Source organism: Hydra viridissima, unplaced genomic scaffold (genome assembly GCF_058129835.1).
Source record: "Hydra viridissima isolate aposymbiotic clone 2 unplaced genomic scaffold, HvirCarnegie_v1 scaffold_11, whole genome shotgun sequence".
Taxonomy (NCBI): domain Eukaryota; kingdom Metazoa; phylum Cnidaria; class Hydrozoa; order Anthoathecata; family Hydridae; genus Hydra; species Hydra viridissima.
This window is the reverse complement of record NW_028324310.1, coordinates 14,464,623-14,481,571: the sequence shown is the minus strand read 5'-3', so window position 1 is coordinate 14,481,571 and position 16,949 is coordinate 14,464,623. Positions and strand designations below refer to the sequence as shown.

Here is a 16,949-nt window from a genome sequence, read left to right as displayed (position 1 = left end):
TTTGGTTATAACTTGCTGCGGCTGTGTCTTTAATTTCTTACAAAATGGTTTTATATAAGCATTTATTGACATGTGGTTGGCTAGAAATTTCTTTATAACATATAGCAAAGCTGTAATATGTCATGATTACTTATTAAAAGTCCAAATAATTCATAAGAACTTATTAATAACATTACGGTCAAAGGAACAACACACCTCGGTCAAAGGTACAACGTACATGTTGTACCATTGACTATTTGAGTACTTTTTTAAAAACGCTCAAAAATGATACTTATTGGTTGAATGAGAAAAAAGTCAAAAGTATAATTTTTGCGCAAAATATAAGAGAATAACATTAACTTTGAATGGTATAAATTGATTCAACCGTCGAGCAAAAAAACGCCCGGAAACAAAAAGTGGTCAGAGGTACAACAGGTTCCCCTACTTAGTAGTGATTCTGTAGACGTAATCATTCAAAGTTAATCTTCGCATTTCACAACTAGCTCCTTTTCACGCTCCAACTTACTATGGGTTTTTAAAAGTAAATTGAAAAGAAACTTTTGATGTTCTTTAGAACTAAAACAACATTTTCTTTTCCGTGTAATGACTGTTAACTCTACTTATATTTATGTCTATAGATGATTTTTTATTATTTTTTTTGTACAACCGTATCAAAAAACTACATATCATACATCAAAGTTCAACTTAAGTTTTTTAAGCGAAACGTTTTTTTATCTTTCTTTGTACCCAAATCAGTAGCGTACTAAGGAGGGGAATGAGGAGAGTGGTGTCACATTCTGGCTTGACATCCGGTGCCTCAAAAATCGTTAGCGTAACTTTTTCTTTTTCGGGGATTCAGCAAGCATTTTGCTTTTTTTTTTTTTAAGCGCACATTTTGTGTAAATTTTGTATAAACATGTTTTTGCATCGTCGCTGTTATTATGGCTTTGTATTTGTTCAATATTAGAAATATAAATATTCATTGTTCAATGAAGTACATATTAAATTAATTGCTTTAAACTTTTGATGGGGTGAAACTACCAACCTCCGCCCGAGGTGCCAACCGTGCTAGCTACGCCACTGATTACGCCACTGAGTCTTCGTTTATGTTAAAAAAACAATTCAGAAAATTTTTAACATAAATAAGCACCGGATCATTAGTATTTTCAAAAATCTTATTTTTCGGTGAAGCGTGATGAAAAAGTGCTCCTCACTCCTTCCTTTCATCTAAAACTTTTCTTTCGCGAATAAAAAAGGTTTTCTACATTTATAGAAACCTTATCGTAATAATTTTAAATTTAGAATAAATAAATTTAAAAAAACCGTACCAGGCCAAATGGTTTTTTTTGGATTTACTTAACTATTACATCAGTTAGAAAACTTTTAAATTTAATGAGTTCTATAAGTTATCGATGAGTTTAAAGCATTGAGTTCTAATTCCAAAATTATGTGCTAGAAAATTTGCATTTTGCATTATAATTATAGGTTTTCAGTAGATTACCTAAAACCTTGGGACATAAATAATAATTTATCGCGAATCTAACGTTTATCTGCCGTCCATAGAAAATAATTTTTTTTTTTATAAATTTAATTTTTTATAATAGAAAATTCTCTAGACATAATGAAATTACATGCATGATTAACCATCAGATTAGTTTAACGTGCTAAAACGGGTTGCACACGTTTTCCTTTTTAAAAAGTCTTTTTTTTTTCTTTCTTTATATCAAAAAATGATTGATTAATTTATGTTAGGATATGTATTGTTTTTGATGTTTAAAGGAAAATATACATTAAAGATAAGTTTCAAATCTTTTAAAAAAAAAAAACAACCACCATTTTTTTGTTACAATAATTACAACAATTTATGAGTTTTGAATAAACGATTTTTCACACAAAATTTTTTACAATAAAACTAAAGCAAGATATACGTAAGTTTCTGTTTACGTAATCAGAAAACTAAAAAGAATAGATTATAATAGATATGGATTGTCTTTTTAATCTGTTGAAATTCTCCAAATCAGGTAAATCTTGTCAGTTAATATTTATGAGTTTTTTTTTAAAAAATACAACTACTGAAAAGACTACTCACAGAAATATATTTACCCATTGTAAGATGCCAATTTCATGATTATGGGCAATCAAAATAAAAGTGAAACGGATTTCGAAACATGTCATAATGACAGGAAATAAACCTTTTTTAACCAATCTTAACATTTTTAAGATTGATTAAAAAAAGTTTATAAAGAAATAAGATAAAAATATAAAATCAAAAATATTTAATTAATTAAAATACATTTCACAAATTTTCTCAGGGCGTGAGTTTGAATCAACCGTACCGGAGTATTTGTCGTTTGTCACCATCGAAAGGGGGCCGCGCTAATTATTTTGTGCGCATCTACAAATTACATACCGAAGCTGCTAACGCTTGTGATACGAATAAAGTTAGGAAGAAATCTAAAACTTGCATCAAGATTGTAATCCAAAATGGTAAGAATTTTTTCTTTTAGTGTTGGTTAATAAACACACCTATTAACATAGCTAGTCTTACATTGTCTTTATTAAAACGTTTAAAATTTAATGAAATTGAACTCCTTTCAAATTATTTTGCAGATAGTTGATTATTTTAAAAAGTCTCATATGCAATGATAAGAAACAATATGTATTGCCGAATAAAAAGGAGTAATTTCTTCCATTAGCACTGTTAGAGCTCATTATGACTAATCTGCACTATTTTTTAGAAAAAACTTACTTTTACTCAAATGTTCTTATAATAAATTGTGGCCTAATATCTGATATGAACATAACATTACTATTTATTTACAATAATAGAATGTGCATAGTCAGTCCACTTTTCAAGGAATATTGATTTTGCTTATAAACAATCTTTTTTTTTCTTTTTTTTTTTTAAAAAAAAAAAGTTTTTTTTTTTTTTTTATAAAGTAGCTAATTTCAGAAATTTCCACTTTAGTGGAAAAGTTTCATTTACACTTAACTATATGAATAAATTTTAATTCTTCAAATGTATAAGAACTTCTTTTTTCATAACCATCTTTTTGTTGCTATTTTAATATGACACTTTTATCATAAAAAGGGACACTTTTGCTATAAAAAAGTTTTGTAATAATGCTGCACACCATGATTATTTATAACAACAGTTTCATATAAAAACTATTGTATATATCATGATATAAATCACTACAAAGTATTTTGATATGTTTTTTGAGTACATGCTATTCAAAACAAAAACAAACAAACAAAAAACTAAAATATATAGGTTTTCTTTCTAATAATATTAAAACTGTTCTTTAAAAGAAAATTTTACACGAGAAAATTGTTATTTTCTACAGTGCCACTCAAAATGACAATAAAAGTAAAACATAACTAAATTTTAGCCAAACGGAGTCACAAGCTAGCTTTTAACTCAAATAAGCACCTTTAAACAATATATATATATATATATATATATATATATATATATATATATATATATATATATATATATATATATATATATATATATAGGTTCAGTTTTTTCTTAATAGTATTTCTTTAATCGTACTTAATCTTGTCATACAAGTCATTTGCCTCAATTTCTATACTACCTAAATTTCTACCTAAATTCTAGAGTTCCAGGCCTTACAAGTTCAAAAACCTAACTTTTTAGTAGAATTATTTCAAGTTTTTGAATTTGTTTTTTTTTTTTTTTTTTTTTTTCACCATTTCTACATTTAGGAGTCATTTTTGCTTTCATATACTTCTAAATGCCATTTTTCAAATGCAAGGCTTATTAACTCAGCAATCAATTCAAAACTTCCTTTTGTTTCCCTCCCTATTGTAAGGTAGCTTAAAATTGACACGGTGATTTGCTCATAATGTTGTGGTATGTTATGTAACATAGATATTAAAAAATTCTGCAGGTGTTTTATTTAAAATAACTTTTTTCAGGCTGGTGGAATGGAAAGAGCTAAAGCCCTTGCTAAAATAGAAGATGAGGAAAGAGAGTCACGTTTTGGTTATGTATATGGTGTTTCTGGACCTGGTAAGTTCAGTTTCATTTTTGTAAATTTGATTCATGGAATACACAAGTTTTGAGCATCTAATTTGATTCAGGTCAGTTTACTAATAAATAAGAATAAGAGTCATGATCTAGTAAGTTCTTCTAAAAAGTTTTGCTCAGAGTAGGCCATTTTTTTTAGTTGAAAAAAGTTTCTATTTTTTAAAGGACAAATTATAAACAGGGTAACAGGTTAACAGACCAACATAAGAGCCCAATTATTTGTTCATGCTTGTCAGATATTGAGCATCAGTTAAAATTATGTTTTATGTCTTATTTGAAATAAATAAAATTAATGGGAATTAGAATACCTTTAGTAATTAATAGCAATTAATTGATAATAAATAAATATTATTGCAGTAAAACATAACTCAGTTGTTATAAAATAAATACTACAGTTCATTTGTATTTTGGAGTTATTTTTTCCATTACTGTACGGAAGCATTGTTGAAAATTATTTGCAAAGCTATTGCATTATAAATTTCCTGTCTAAGAAAAAATGTTAAGATGTAAAGTTGATTTACTTGATTAAATTCTGTCAAAAAATTTGATTGGTTTTGTATGTTATCGAAAAATGTAGCAAAAGTAAAAATTAATTTAAAAATTATGAATATGATTGAGATTCAATTGCTATTATTGTTGATTTAATTTATTCCAAACACCCTCAGGTTAGTAATAAGAAACAGCATGCAGCATGGTTTTTTACACATATATTATATAACTAGGTGGGATGATAGATATCAAATTCCCAAAAATTTTGTTTTTCTGTGGTTCCTACAGCTAATCTATAATATGTAAACATAATTTTCTGCATAAAAATTACTGTTTAAAAATGCAGAGGTAGTTTGTGAACAAGTAGTGAAGGCCCTTCATATGAATATGACCTAGACATTGTGAAGACATTTAATTTATCTAGAAAGACAGTCTGTAAGATCAAAAAGGATCTGGTAAGCAATGGCTTTAAAAGTGTTGAAAGAAACCTCAATCTCAAGGTTCCAGTTGCTTCCAAAACCTTTGTGACCAAGGTTAAGGGCCATATCAAGGGAAACCTCCTCAGATCATAAGGGCAATAGCCAGGGACATGAATGTGTCAGAGAAGACTGTCAGAATGGTTGTTAAATATCTTCGACAAATCTTCGTCTGATGGATCAGAGGCTTAAAAAATGTAAGAAAGTAAAAATTTTCTGTGAATTCTCAAGAAAAAAGCTCTAGTCATTCTCTTCAAAGATATGAAGTATTTTACCATTGGCTAGATCACAGTAGCAGTACAAATACCTCTATCTTTAGGGTTTAGGATGTCCCTAATGGTATTGAAACTATTAGTCAGATAAAAGACCCCAGCCAGATTTTGGTTTTAGGCTTTGTTGCTTTGAATAGCCTCAAAATGCCCCCTATGTTTCTACCATAAGGCTTCAGAAGGGTGCTAACCTGCTGGTGTACTAACCTGCTGGTCTTCAGCTTTTGGTCATGCTTTTCCCTGCATTTAACCCAAGAAAACACATTAGTGACAATCAAAATTTGGAAGTGTTCAACCACTGTGATTGGGTTCTCATTAATTTTTATTTCCCTGGCCTGCTTAGTCTTCGTTTGAAAATGGCAATGTGGGCGACTTTAAGATATATTTAGATAGACTTTTCTGATAAAAGACTTTCAAAACTTTTTTTAAATGCTAAGCATTTGTTTCGAAAACTCATATGGATTTTGGTTCAGAAGCATTTCCCATCCTGACTTACCTCTTTTTGTTTGTTGTAAGTGAATGATAAATTCATTGAAATTTGTATATTTTTCTACTTATACAACCACAATAGAGCTTAAATGTCTTCCACAATTTTCTATCAAGTTGGCAATATAGTTGCTAATATGGTAGGCTGAGAATAAAGTGACCTAAGTACCAACCTCCACAGTTAGGGTCTGTGTTCAATATGGAAGGTTGTTGATTAGTAAGCATTATTAGAACACAAAGTTTAGTGTTTAAAAGTCAAAGATACTTACTAACACTTAAGCAAATCCTTGGCTTGTTAAAAGCATGAAGACCATGAAGGCTGAAGACCAGCAGTAATTATTTTTAGCAAACCATTCTAAATGGCACTATGTTAAAGATGAATAGTGATAAGAGAACAATTTAGGAGTTTTGGAATGTGTTTATTCATTTGTTAGTGTCATCAGTGACATGTAGAAAATCAAATAGTAAATGTTAAAAACTAAAAAGTTACACTCAAGTTGTTGTTCATTTAGTTGGTAGTAGATAATAATTCTTAACCACAAAAGATAGTCCTAAACCAAAAGTTAAGGTATCTAACCAAAATGTAAGCTATCATTTGTGGTTAAGGGTCATCTACTATCAAAACATTAGTTGGTAGCAGATGATAACCCTTAGCCACAAAAGATAGCCCTTAACCAAAAGAGATGACCCTTTAACCACAAGAGATAACTTTCATAAATATCTTATTAAATAAAGACTGTTAACAATCTTTTTTTAAACAGTTTGAATATAATACCACTTAGTACAAATATAAATTGGCATGAATTATGATACTAAAATAGAATTTTTTTAAATTAGTCACTATTATTAACTCACTTTTTTTCCCACAATTCCTGTAGAAGTAAAACAACATTCTATAAAATATTTTGACAAAAAACTTGATGACAATTCACTTTCTCTTTCCGATGTTTGAAAAGTTAATGTTTTGATTGTTAATCTCATTAAAAACTAGGTTTCAGACCTCAGGGTTGCATTCCCTGGATGGTTTCACAAGTAAAGAGTTCAACTGGAAGTGAAGTCTTTAGTTAAAAAAATGATCAAAGCACAATGTTTTTGCGTGTGTTTAAAAAAAAAAGGGAATGCTCAAAACAATGTTGTTGAAATTTTTACATTTTACGTTTATTTAGCTGAATGTTAAAACTTCCACTCAAAAACCCATATTAATGCTTATTAATGTTGACTTCTAAATGTATATGCTTTTTGAGTGAGTGTCTGTTTTAATTTACAATTTGAAAACATTTGTATTCTTCAATTCTTATTGCTGTAAAATATACTTTAAATGTTTACCTAAAGTTTTTTGTTTTTTTTAGTCGTTATTGCTGATAGTATGAGTGGATCTGCTATGTATGAGCTGGTGGGGACTTTTTTCAAGATAAAGTTCTATAGATTTAATATATAAAAAAAATATAGAGTAAACTTCATGTACTAGAATCAAAAGATCATATAGTTTATGATCTTGCTAGTTTAAATCTCATAATAATCATTTTTTGTACTCTCTTGGCAATCATCTTTGTGTCAGACAGGAGAAATGGGGTTTATGTTTTTATTTGATAAGTAACATTAAAAACATGTTTGCATTTTGTATTTTTATATTTTTTAGGTTCGTGTAGGATATAATGAATTGGTGGGTGAAATTATTCGACTTGAAAATGACATGGCAACTATACAAGTATATGAAGAAACCTGTAAGCTGTGTGTGTGTGTGTGTGTGTGTGTGTGTGTGTGTGTGTGTGTGTGTGTGTGTGTGTGTGTGTGTGTGTGTGTGTGTGTGTGTGTGTGTGTGTGTGTATAGCATTGTAGAAATTATGCTAATATTTCCCGTAAAAGTGCTCAATACAGTGTAGTATAAGTAGAGCGAATATATTATTATTATAATAAAAACTAAATAATTAGCTAGGTTTATTTAACATTACTTAAAGTTTCATGCAATAGTGATCATAAGATGTTTTAAACTGTGAAAAAAATGTAATGACAAAAAAATATGAAAAAATGTGCTATGGAGTGTCTGCTATGATGGCATTAAAGTTTTTTATTAACAATTTATCTTCATTGCAAAACTTTGATGTTAACTCAATTTGTTTATTGAGCAAGCTCAGTTTTGACATGATGATGTAGTACTTTTCAGCCAACCACAAATTAAAATATCTACCACCAGGTTTAAATTGTTCTGCTTGACTGAGGATATTCCTCATAATGATGGGCTCTAAAACCTTTACTTTTACATTCCCATAGGAATTTTGAAAGTTCAATGGAGTTGGCCTTACTCCATAAAGAAAAGCAGAAATAAAACTTTCATAAAGCAAAAGGATAAGAAAAGCAATATATATATATACATATATATATAAAGTTGTAATGATAAATTATCAAGCATTTTAACATCTTTTTGCCATTGCATTGCATACTGCTTGCTATTTCTTTGTATTTTAACTTCTCAAAATTATGTAAAAAAAACCTTTAATGTGACTAAACATGTTAGGATAGACATTTTTTTTATAGAAATCAATTTAAAACTTTAGGTCTAACTTTTTTGTAAACCTTTCCACATTTTTTTTTTTTTTTTTTAATATCTTGATCATATTTTATTCACATCTTTATATTTCTAAATGCATATCATATCTATATATATATATATATCATAAAGAAGATTGTATATAGATCTTTATTTCTTTATATAATTTTTCTCTTACTCAATTTATTTTTAGCTGGTGTCACAGTTGGTGACCCTGTCTTAAGAACAGGTAAACCTCTGTCTGTCGAGTTAGGACCTGGCATTATGGGTAGTATTTTTGATGGTATTCAACGACCATTAAAAGATATCTGTGATCTAACACAATCAATTTATATTCCTCGTGGTGTCAATACCAAGAGTTTAAGTAGGACTATAGAATGGCCATTTACTCCAGCGTCTATCAAGGTTATTTTTTTTACATTTGTAAAATTTATTAACATTTGTAAAATTTATTCAAGATTTAGATCCATCTCAGGAAGTTTATAAAAATATTAAAAAAAAAACAACACGTAAATTTTTTTTTGTGTATTTTCTTGAATTTTTATTTTGTATATTCATATTTTAATGAAGGAAATCTTTTTAGATTGGCAGCCATATAACTGGTGGAGACATCTATGGTCATGTCCTAGAGAATACATTAATTTCAGAACACAAAATTATGCTTTCTCCAAAAGCGAGAGGAACAGTTAGATATATTGCTCCTCAGGGAAACTATACGGTTGAAGTAAGTGTTCTGCCTTTAATTTGATTATGTACAACCATTGTTCTAATCAGTTCTTTTTATGCATTTAATTGAATAAAGCTTGAGCCTGGAGATACTATGCTTTATCTATTTCTGTGAACCAATTCTATGAATCCAGATATTATCCAGACATATAGATGTTTTTGAACAGAGAAAGAAATCAAATTTAGTCTTACAAGTTGTCTTGAATTTGTTTTGCATGCTATCCGGTTGACAGTTATCTTGTAGTATTTTTCTTCTGAGAAACTTTCAAAGAATTATTAAAACACATAGAAAGTGACGATAAAATGACCATGGCCATGAGGATTCTCAACTTAATGTTCAGCAAAATTTATTATCACCTTCAAAGGAAATTAACTTTCTGCTCACTTTAAAAAATACATTATTTCATATTAGATTACATAAATAGTGAAACACAAATTTTTAATAAACAAAAGCAACGTTAACAAAAGATTTTGGATATATACCAAATCTTTTTTTTAGTAAAAATTAACCAATTTTATGTATGATGTCTTGTTGATTAGTTTCACTTTCTTAAACAAATTTACTCTTTTTTTTTTGTTATCAATTTGAAAAAGAAAACAAAAAAAAAAAAAACAAAGTTCAAGTTTTAACTAAAATAATGATGGGTCACTTTTGGAGACCATAGTTAAACAAAAACACTGGTTCTTGTATTAGTTAAGGTACTTATTCTGAAGCTGTTTATTTTAAAAGTGGCCTAAATCTGTTATTCAGATTTCTTTGTTGACTGTAGTGATGTAATAATTGATAAAATAAAAATATTCTTGTGCAATCTCTTGTGAAACTCCTAAGATAGAGTATTAAATTTCCAAGGATGGAATAGTTCTGCTTTTAAGGTATTTATTTTCTTATTTGACCCAATTTAAAATCATTTCTACAATCAATTTCACTATTTGTAAATTTATGAAGAAAATTTACTATTTAAATTCAATATACTGTTAATTAGAGTTAATTTACAGAAAATATTTGGGAAAATGTTTTTATATCTATTTAAGCATAAGTTTTTAAATTGGTCTTAAATTATGATTTCCATTAACAACTTCAAATGTTTTAAAAAAATTATTAGAAAATCTAAAAGTGGTAATTTCATACTCTAAGACCAATTTAAAGATTTTCACCCAAATAGATAAAAAACTAGTGTCCAAATGTTTTCTGTAAGTTAACTGTAAATGACAGTAAATTGACTTCACTAAGTATTTTCATTCCAAACAACTATTTATTACTTATTTATGCTGAGATTTAAATTTAAATTTTTAATTAAAAGTTGACTTATTTTTTTTACTTTAGGATACTATTTTGGAAACAGAGTTTGAGGGTGAAATTACGAAGCACAGCATGTTGCAGGTTTTATTTTGTTGGTTGTAATGTTTTAAATGTTTTTTGTTTAACAGTTCTAGTTTCTAAATTTTGTTTGATTTTTAGGTATGGCCTGTGCGTAGCACTCGCCCTGTTGCCGATAAGTTATCTGCAAATCATCCACTTTTGACAGGTCAACGTGTTTTAGATGCTCTTTTCCCGTAAGTTGTTTAAACTTATATTGAATAAAAGAAATAAAATCTATAGATTTTTTTATTTTTTTTATGAGTAATAATTATTATTCTTAAGCTGCGTTCAAGGTGGAACAACAGCTATACCTGGTGCTTTTGGTTGTGGTAAAACTGTAATTTCACAATCTCTTTCTAAGTATTCAAATTCTGATGTTATTATTTATGTTGGTTGTGGTGAGCGAGGAAATGAAATGTCTGAAGTATTACAAGATTTTCCAGAGGTATTTTAATATTAAATTCAATTTATCATAGAAAGAATACCAGTAAATTAATTTCTAGTAACATTGTTTGTGATTTGGATATATTTTTCTGAAAACAAACGAAATGTAGAAGTTAGTTTTTACGCATAAAATTAAACTTTACAAAGATTCAGGAAAGTTAAACAGTATTTTACAATTTTTATTTGCTGCAAATTGTTACTAAACAAGCTTTAAAAAATAAACAAACTTGGTTCAGATTTTTTAATTGTTAATAATTATAACTCTTAAATTGTTAATGATGTCTTTTCTACTCTAAGCTATCAGTTGAAATTAATGGTGTCACAGAATCTATCATGAAAAGAACAGCACTTGTTGCCAACACATCAAACATGCCTGTTGCTGCTCGTGAGGCATCTATCTACACAGGTAATTAAAACCCCAATAAGGAACATAAGTTTTATAATTTTAATTAAGTTTTGATAATAGCTAAAATTATGGTGGACATATAAGTTAGTTGTCTGATAATTTATTTTGTATAAAGTTATTTATTTAATACAGTTTTAATGAGTAATTCTACTAAAAACACTTAAGAAATATATTTAATACAGTTTTAATAAATAATTGCATACACAATCAAGTTCTATTAAAAAATTTTTTCTTAACATTTTTGGAACTCTTTCCTAAAAGGTCTTTTTATGCCGGGACCACTTCCAATATAAAACCTCTCAATCATATTTTAAACCAAAAACTCCCTCTCATTTTCTTAAAATTCACAACAAAAAATCAAAAAAGATTTTCTCAACGTTTTTCTGTGTCAGCAGATATTTCTAATTTATTCCAACATTTTGATTTTTATTCTGCATGTTTGTGTATTGACATCGACATCCGAGTCATGGTTCTCTAAACAGGTTTTGCCTGTTAGATATCTTTAGTATAAGAATAATCATAAATTGGCTACAATATTATACAATAATATATAAAATCTTATAACTCAATTATTGTAACTTTACTATTGTAAATGTAATTCTACTTCTATTTGTTATTTGTTATTTCTTATTGCAAAACCAAATTTCAACTTCATTTGTGAGACTTTTATATTTCATGCAGCTGTACAAATGTGTTCAACTTGTGTCTTGATTGTCTCATACTTTTGACAATTCAATGAGTATGTTTATATCAAGGGAAAAATTACAGACTTATGTTTATGATTTATTTTGTTTACTTTCTTCTCTTAATCTATCTGGTTTCCAGCTCTCTTAATCTCTTAGTCTGAGAGGAAACCTGGTCTCCAGCTGTATGTTAATTATTGGGAGTTTTAAAAAGTTTTTAAACTCCTAAATAAAAATTTTTTTTTTTTTTGCTTGAAAAAAAGTTCATTTTACTTTTCATTTAAGATATTGCCCATTCTGTGACAGAAAATCTGTCTTCTGATGCAATCCATTCATTAATTTTTAAATATCATTACATGTATGAAAGTGATTCTTAGAAAGACCGTGTGATAGCAATCAAAACAAGTGATAATGAGAAAGAACAATGTCTGGTGAATACAGTGGTTGGATTAAGAGATCCTGTCAAACTGCTTTCAATATTTCCCTAACCAGTTTTACAAAAAGTGTTATTGTTCTGGAAACTTAACTTTTTGTGTCCTTTGCTTTTTTCACTACTCACCTCAGTTTTTTTTTTTGCTGATAAAGTTTCTTATAAAAGTTTCTTATCATGCACTACTCCTCTTTGATCTGACCAAATACATGGCAAGTTATGATTTTGTCAGAATATCCCTTATTTGTGATTTAAAACATGCTTCAGAGTTTTTTCTCAATGTTTTTCTTTTGTTTTAAAAAATTCTTTATCAAGGTTGTTTTCAAAGATATTGATGTAGCAATTTTTTCAAAATGATTGTCAAAAAGCTAATATAAACTTGGTGAAGCCTCATTTGAAAACTCCCACTTTTTGCAATGATATTTTATGGTTCTTTTGTGAATTTTTCTTTTTTGAATTGATACCAAGATGGGTTTTTCTCTTGCATTTCGATTTCGTGCTGTCCTGATGGCTGATCACCACAGGCTGTCCCCAATATTAGTTCCTTCATTACCTAACTCCATTCCAAAGATCTCAAAGGATTGAGTTTTTAGTATGTGACAATAAGTGTTAATATTTTTCTGCTATTTTTGGAGCAATATATATCAACAAATTTTTATGTTAAAGAAATTTATTTTTTCTTTATTATTAAATTTATTTAACTTTCTATATTTAATTTTTATTCAAATTTATAAAAAGAAAATTATCAAAATTGTTTCTGTCACTTAGCAACTTAACTCACAATGAAGAATGATGTGTACATATATGTTAATGATTTCTTTCTAGGTATTACGTTGTCAGAATATTTCAGAGATATGGGTTATCACGTCAGTATGATGGCTGATTCAACTTCTCGTTGGGCAGAAGCTTTGCGTGAAATTTCTGGTCGTCTAGCTGAAATGCCTGCAGACAGTGGATACCCTGCCTATCTTGGTGCACGTTTAGCCTCCTTTTATGAAAGAGCCGGGCGTGTTAAATGTCTTGGCAATCCTGAACGTGAAGGGAGTGTTAGTATTGTTGGTGCAGTATCTCCTCCTGGTGGTGATTTTGCTGATCCTGTCACATCTGCCACCCTTGGTATTGTGCAGGTACTTTACTAAATATTGTTAATATTTATCTTACATTGTGTCAAGAATAAAATCCTTTTTACGTTATATTATCAGTACATTTTTTAGTCTAACATTGTTCAGTGTTGTTTTTTTTGATATGCATCTAGTATTTCTTCATCTTGATTTCCAAAAATATTGGCTTTTTCACAATATTTGTTTTTCATAGTGGTTTTTATGATTATTTAAAATGTTTTATCTTAGGTGTTTTGGGGTCTTGACAAAAAATTAGCCCAACGTAAACATTTTCCTTCAATTAATTGGTTGATTAGCTATAGTAAATACATGAGGGCACTTGATGAATATTATGAGAAAAATTATCCAGAATTTGTTCCTCTTCGAACTAAGGTTAGTTTTCAATCTCTTTAGTAGACATAATATGTACTGTATGCATGGTTTCTTTAAAAATTAAAAAGTTAAAAGTGAAATATTATAGGGTAATGTTTTCTTTGTAGATTAAAGAGATTCTTCAGGAGGAGGAAGATTTATCTGAAATTGTACAACTTGTTGGAAAGGTTTGTTTTTTTATTCCTTTTTTTTTTTTTTTTTTTTTTTTTAGCATTAACATTTGATGGTGAAACATTTTTGATCCATGTATATATATTTTTTATTTATTGAATTTTCCTGTTTAGAGTTCACTTGCTGAATCAGATAAAATTACACTTGAAGTGGCTAAGCTGGTAAAAGATGACTTTTTACAACAGAATGGATATACTGCATATGATCGTTTTTGTCCATTCTATAAAACTGTTGGTATGTTGAGTAATATTGTGGCATTTTATGATATGGCTAGACATTCAGTTGAATCAACAGCTCAATCTGATAACAAAGTCACTTGGGGTATCATAAGAGAGCAGATGGGAGACAACATATTGTATGAACTTACATCTATGAAATTTAAGGTATGTTTGTTTATTAATTGTATAATTTGGGGAAATCCCTGTTTATTAATTGTATAATTTGGGGAAATCCCTGGAACTTTTGTTTCGACAATGTCCACTCTTATGTGGTATCAATACAGTCACTTAGTAGTTGAGCAGTAAACATAGTGTTGTTGTAAAGAAAATTATATTAATGTAATTGCATTATAAGATTATAAGATTGCAGTATGAGATTGGGAAGACACTGGGAGACATTTTGAAATCATTGTATCAGTCATCAGTTTGTGTCACGCTGTTAATCAGTTCATGAATCCTCAAATTTTTGAAAATGGGAAAAGAAGTGGTCACCCATGAACTCTGTAGGAAGCTCTGTGGTATGTAGTGATATTGCAAATAGCCAAATTCTGAGAAATCTTTCCTGTAAACAAAATCACTTGTACAGGAAGATGGGTATTTTAACACATAAGTTCTGTATTATCAAATCAGACCTACAAATAGAAGCTTACCAAAGAAGCACTGGACATAAACTTACATCAGCTTTAAGGGACATTAGAACTAAATTATTGATTCATTATTACACAGATAACATGTTTTGCAAAATTCTTTTATCTGATGAAAAATATTTCATCATTTTAACCATTAAAATGGTCAGGTGTATGCACATTATTCTCTAGAGATAACTTAGATCATTTACAGATTTTAATAAGTCACCCAGCATCTGTGATGTTTTGGTGTGATCTCTCAAATAAAGGACTAACTGAACTACATTATTGTACTCAGGGTATGAAGATTGGTACAAAATCATACTGTACCATTTTGGATAATGAGACCTTTTGTAATTCTTATAGTTGGTTTTTATAGGAAGATACTGCTCTAATTAACAAGGTAACAAGTACCCACAAAAGCTGTATAAAAGTTGAAGGGAGGGCATTTAAAATAAAACATTTAATATGATGCATGTACAAATGCAACAAAGTAAAAAATCATCTGTAAAGTGCACTGTTTTCCAGAATTTTGTAACAGTATTGTATGACTAGGTATAAAGAAATTTATGTAAAAAAACTCTATTTGGAGTACTTAACAATATATTAATGTTTACTGTAAAATTGTTAGAACATATTTAACAACAACCAAATCATTTTCTTGTGTTAAAATGGATTAGTATAAAAATTTTTCATCTAATTTGTATGCCTCATTTTTTAAAATTGAACTATGATTATTACCTTATTCATATAATTTGTTCTAAATTGTAAAATTATGAATAAAAGAGCATCCTCAAGTGTTCAGTTTATTAATGAGAATACTTTATCTAAGCTTTACCATTTGATTTTTGGATGCAGGTACTGTTATATAGGGTTATTTGGCCCACATTTTTACTTTGAGACAACTTTTTAAGAATTTCTAACAACTGTAACTTTCCTTGAAAAAATTATATTACCATTCAATGTCCAAAAAACCATGGAAACTTGGTCCAACACTTAGTTTTCATTGGTTGGGTTAAAACTACACGTAGTAATTGTACTACTAAGCCGTCTAAAAAATTTAAAGTGGTTTAGTAGTATCTTTGTTACGTGTAAATATTTAAAAGAATTTTCTTGTATATATTCAAGTAAAAAAATATTAACAATTAGAGAATTGGTTCTAATAAATTCGTGACTTACACTACTTTCTTTAAGCTAAATTATGAAAATACATTCAGTTAATATATAGAATATTATCTCACAAAGAAATGTAATTAGAGTTTTTTGCATTCATTTTTGGGTTTTAAATCAATTTTGAATTTTAAATATACATCTGTTTTTTATTAGTGATGTTTTACCTTTAAAATAAATGATACTCATACACAAACTTAATGAAACAAAAATAGAGCTGTTGTGTAAATAATCTGATATAGTATTAGTATGGCCCATTAGACTTCGCTGCTCCTTTTCTGTCCGAGTTATCATGTCTAAGCAACCCTGTTTGATGTAATGCGATGAACTTTGTCATGTTTTATTTAGCAAAATCTTTTTTTTTTCTTTTAAAGGATCCTGTTAAAGATGGAGAAAAGAAGATTAAAGAAGATTTTGCTGATTTACACGATAGAATGCAAACAGCATTCCGAAATTTGGAGGAATTCTAGACGAACTGTTTAAAAAATTATATTGGTGTTACTGTTTATGAAAATTTGCTCAAAATTCATCAGTAGTTAAAGTGGTTTTTTTTATGAATTTTCTGCATTTTCTCTCAAGTTTTGATAGATATTTATTTAAGTGTTCCCTCATAATTATTTTTATGAAGTTTTCATTTTTTACTCTCATTGAAATTTGAATATTTTTATGCTCTATTTTTAACTTAAAGTTAAAAGCATATTTTCTTTAGTAAACAATTGAAAATATTTTTAGAATTTTTTTCTGATTTTTACTTTATTGTTATATTTTGAAATTATATTTAATTTTTTTCTTTCTTTAATGGAATACCACCAATATTTAACTTAACAATCAGCAATATCTAAAATTAATAAAAAATGGATTTTTCAAATTATGTTTTGTTTTTTTTTCTTTTTTTTTTTTCTTGTCTCATTACATATT

The 16,949-nt window shown here is 28.3% G+C and overlaps 1 protein-coding gene across 1 annotated transcript; it reads left to right on the top strand.

Moving 5' to 3' along the window:
- The first annotated feature begins 2,049 nt into the window (after window positions 1-2,049).
- LOC145191182 (V-type proton ATPase catalytic subunit A) lies at window positions 2,050-16,899 on the top strand. Its single transcript, XM_090066208.1, has 16 exons — window positions 2,050-2,087; window positions 2,292-2,466; window positions 3,925-4,018; window positions 7,106-7,149; window positions 7,396-7,480; window positions 8,498-8,709; window positions 8,888-9,028; window positions 10,355-10,411; window positions 10,490-10,584; window positions 10,673-10,835; window positions 11,132-11,240; window positions 13,179-13,480; window positions 13,703-13,846; window positions 13,954-14,013; window positions 14,131-14,400; window positions 16,406-16,899. The coding sequence occupies exons 2-16, from the start codon at window positions 2,464-2,466 to the stop codon at window positions 16,499-16,501; spliced, it is 1,875 nt and encodes a 624-aa protein (XP_089922334.1). The 5' UTR covers window positions 2,050-2,087; window positions 2,292-2,463; the 3' UTR covers window positions 16,502-16,899.
- Window positions 16,900-16,949: the final 50 nt, after the last annotated feature.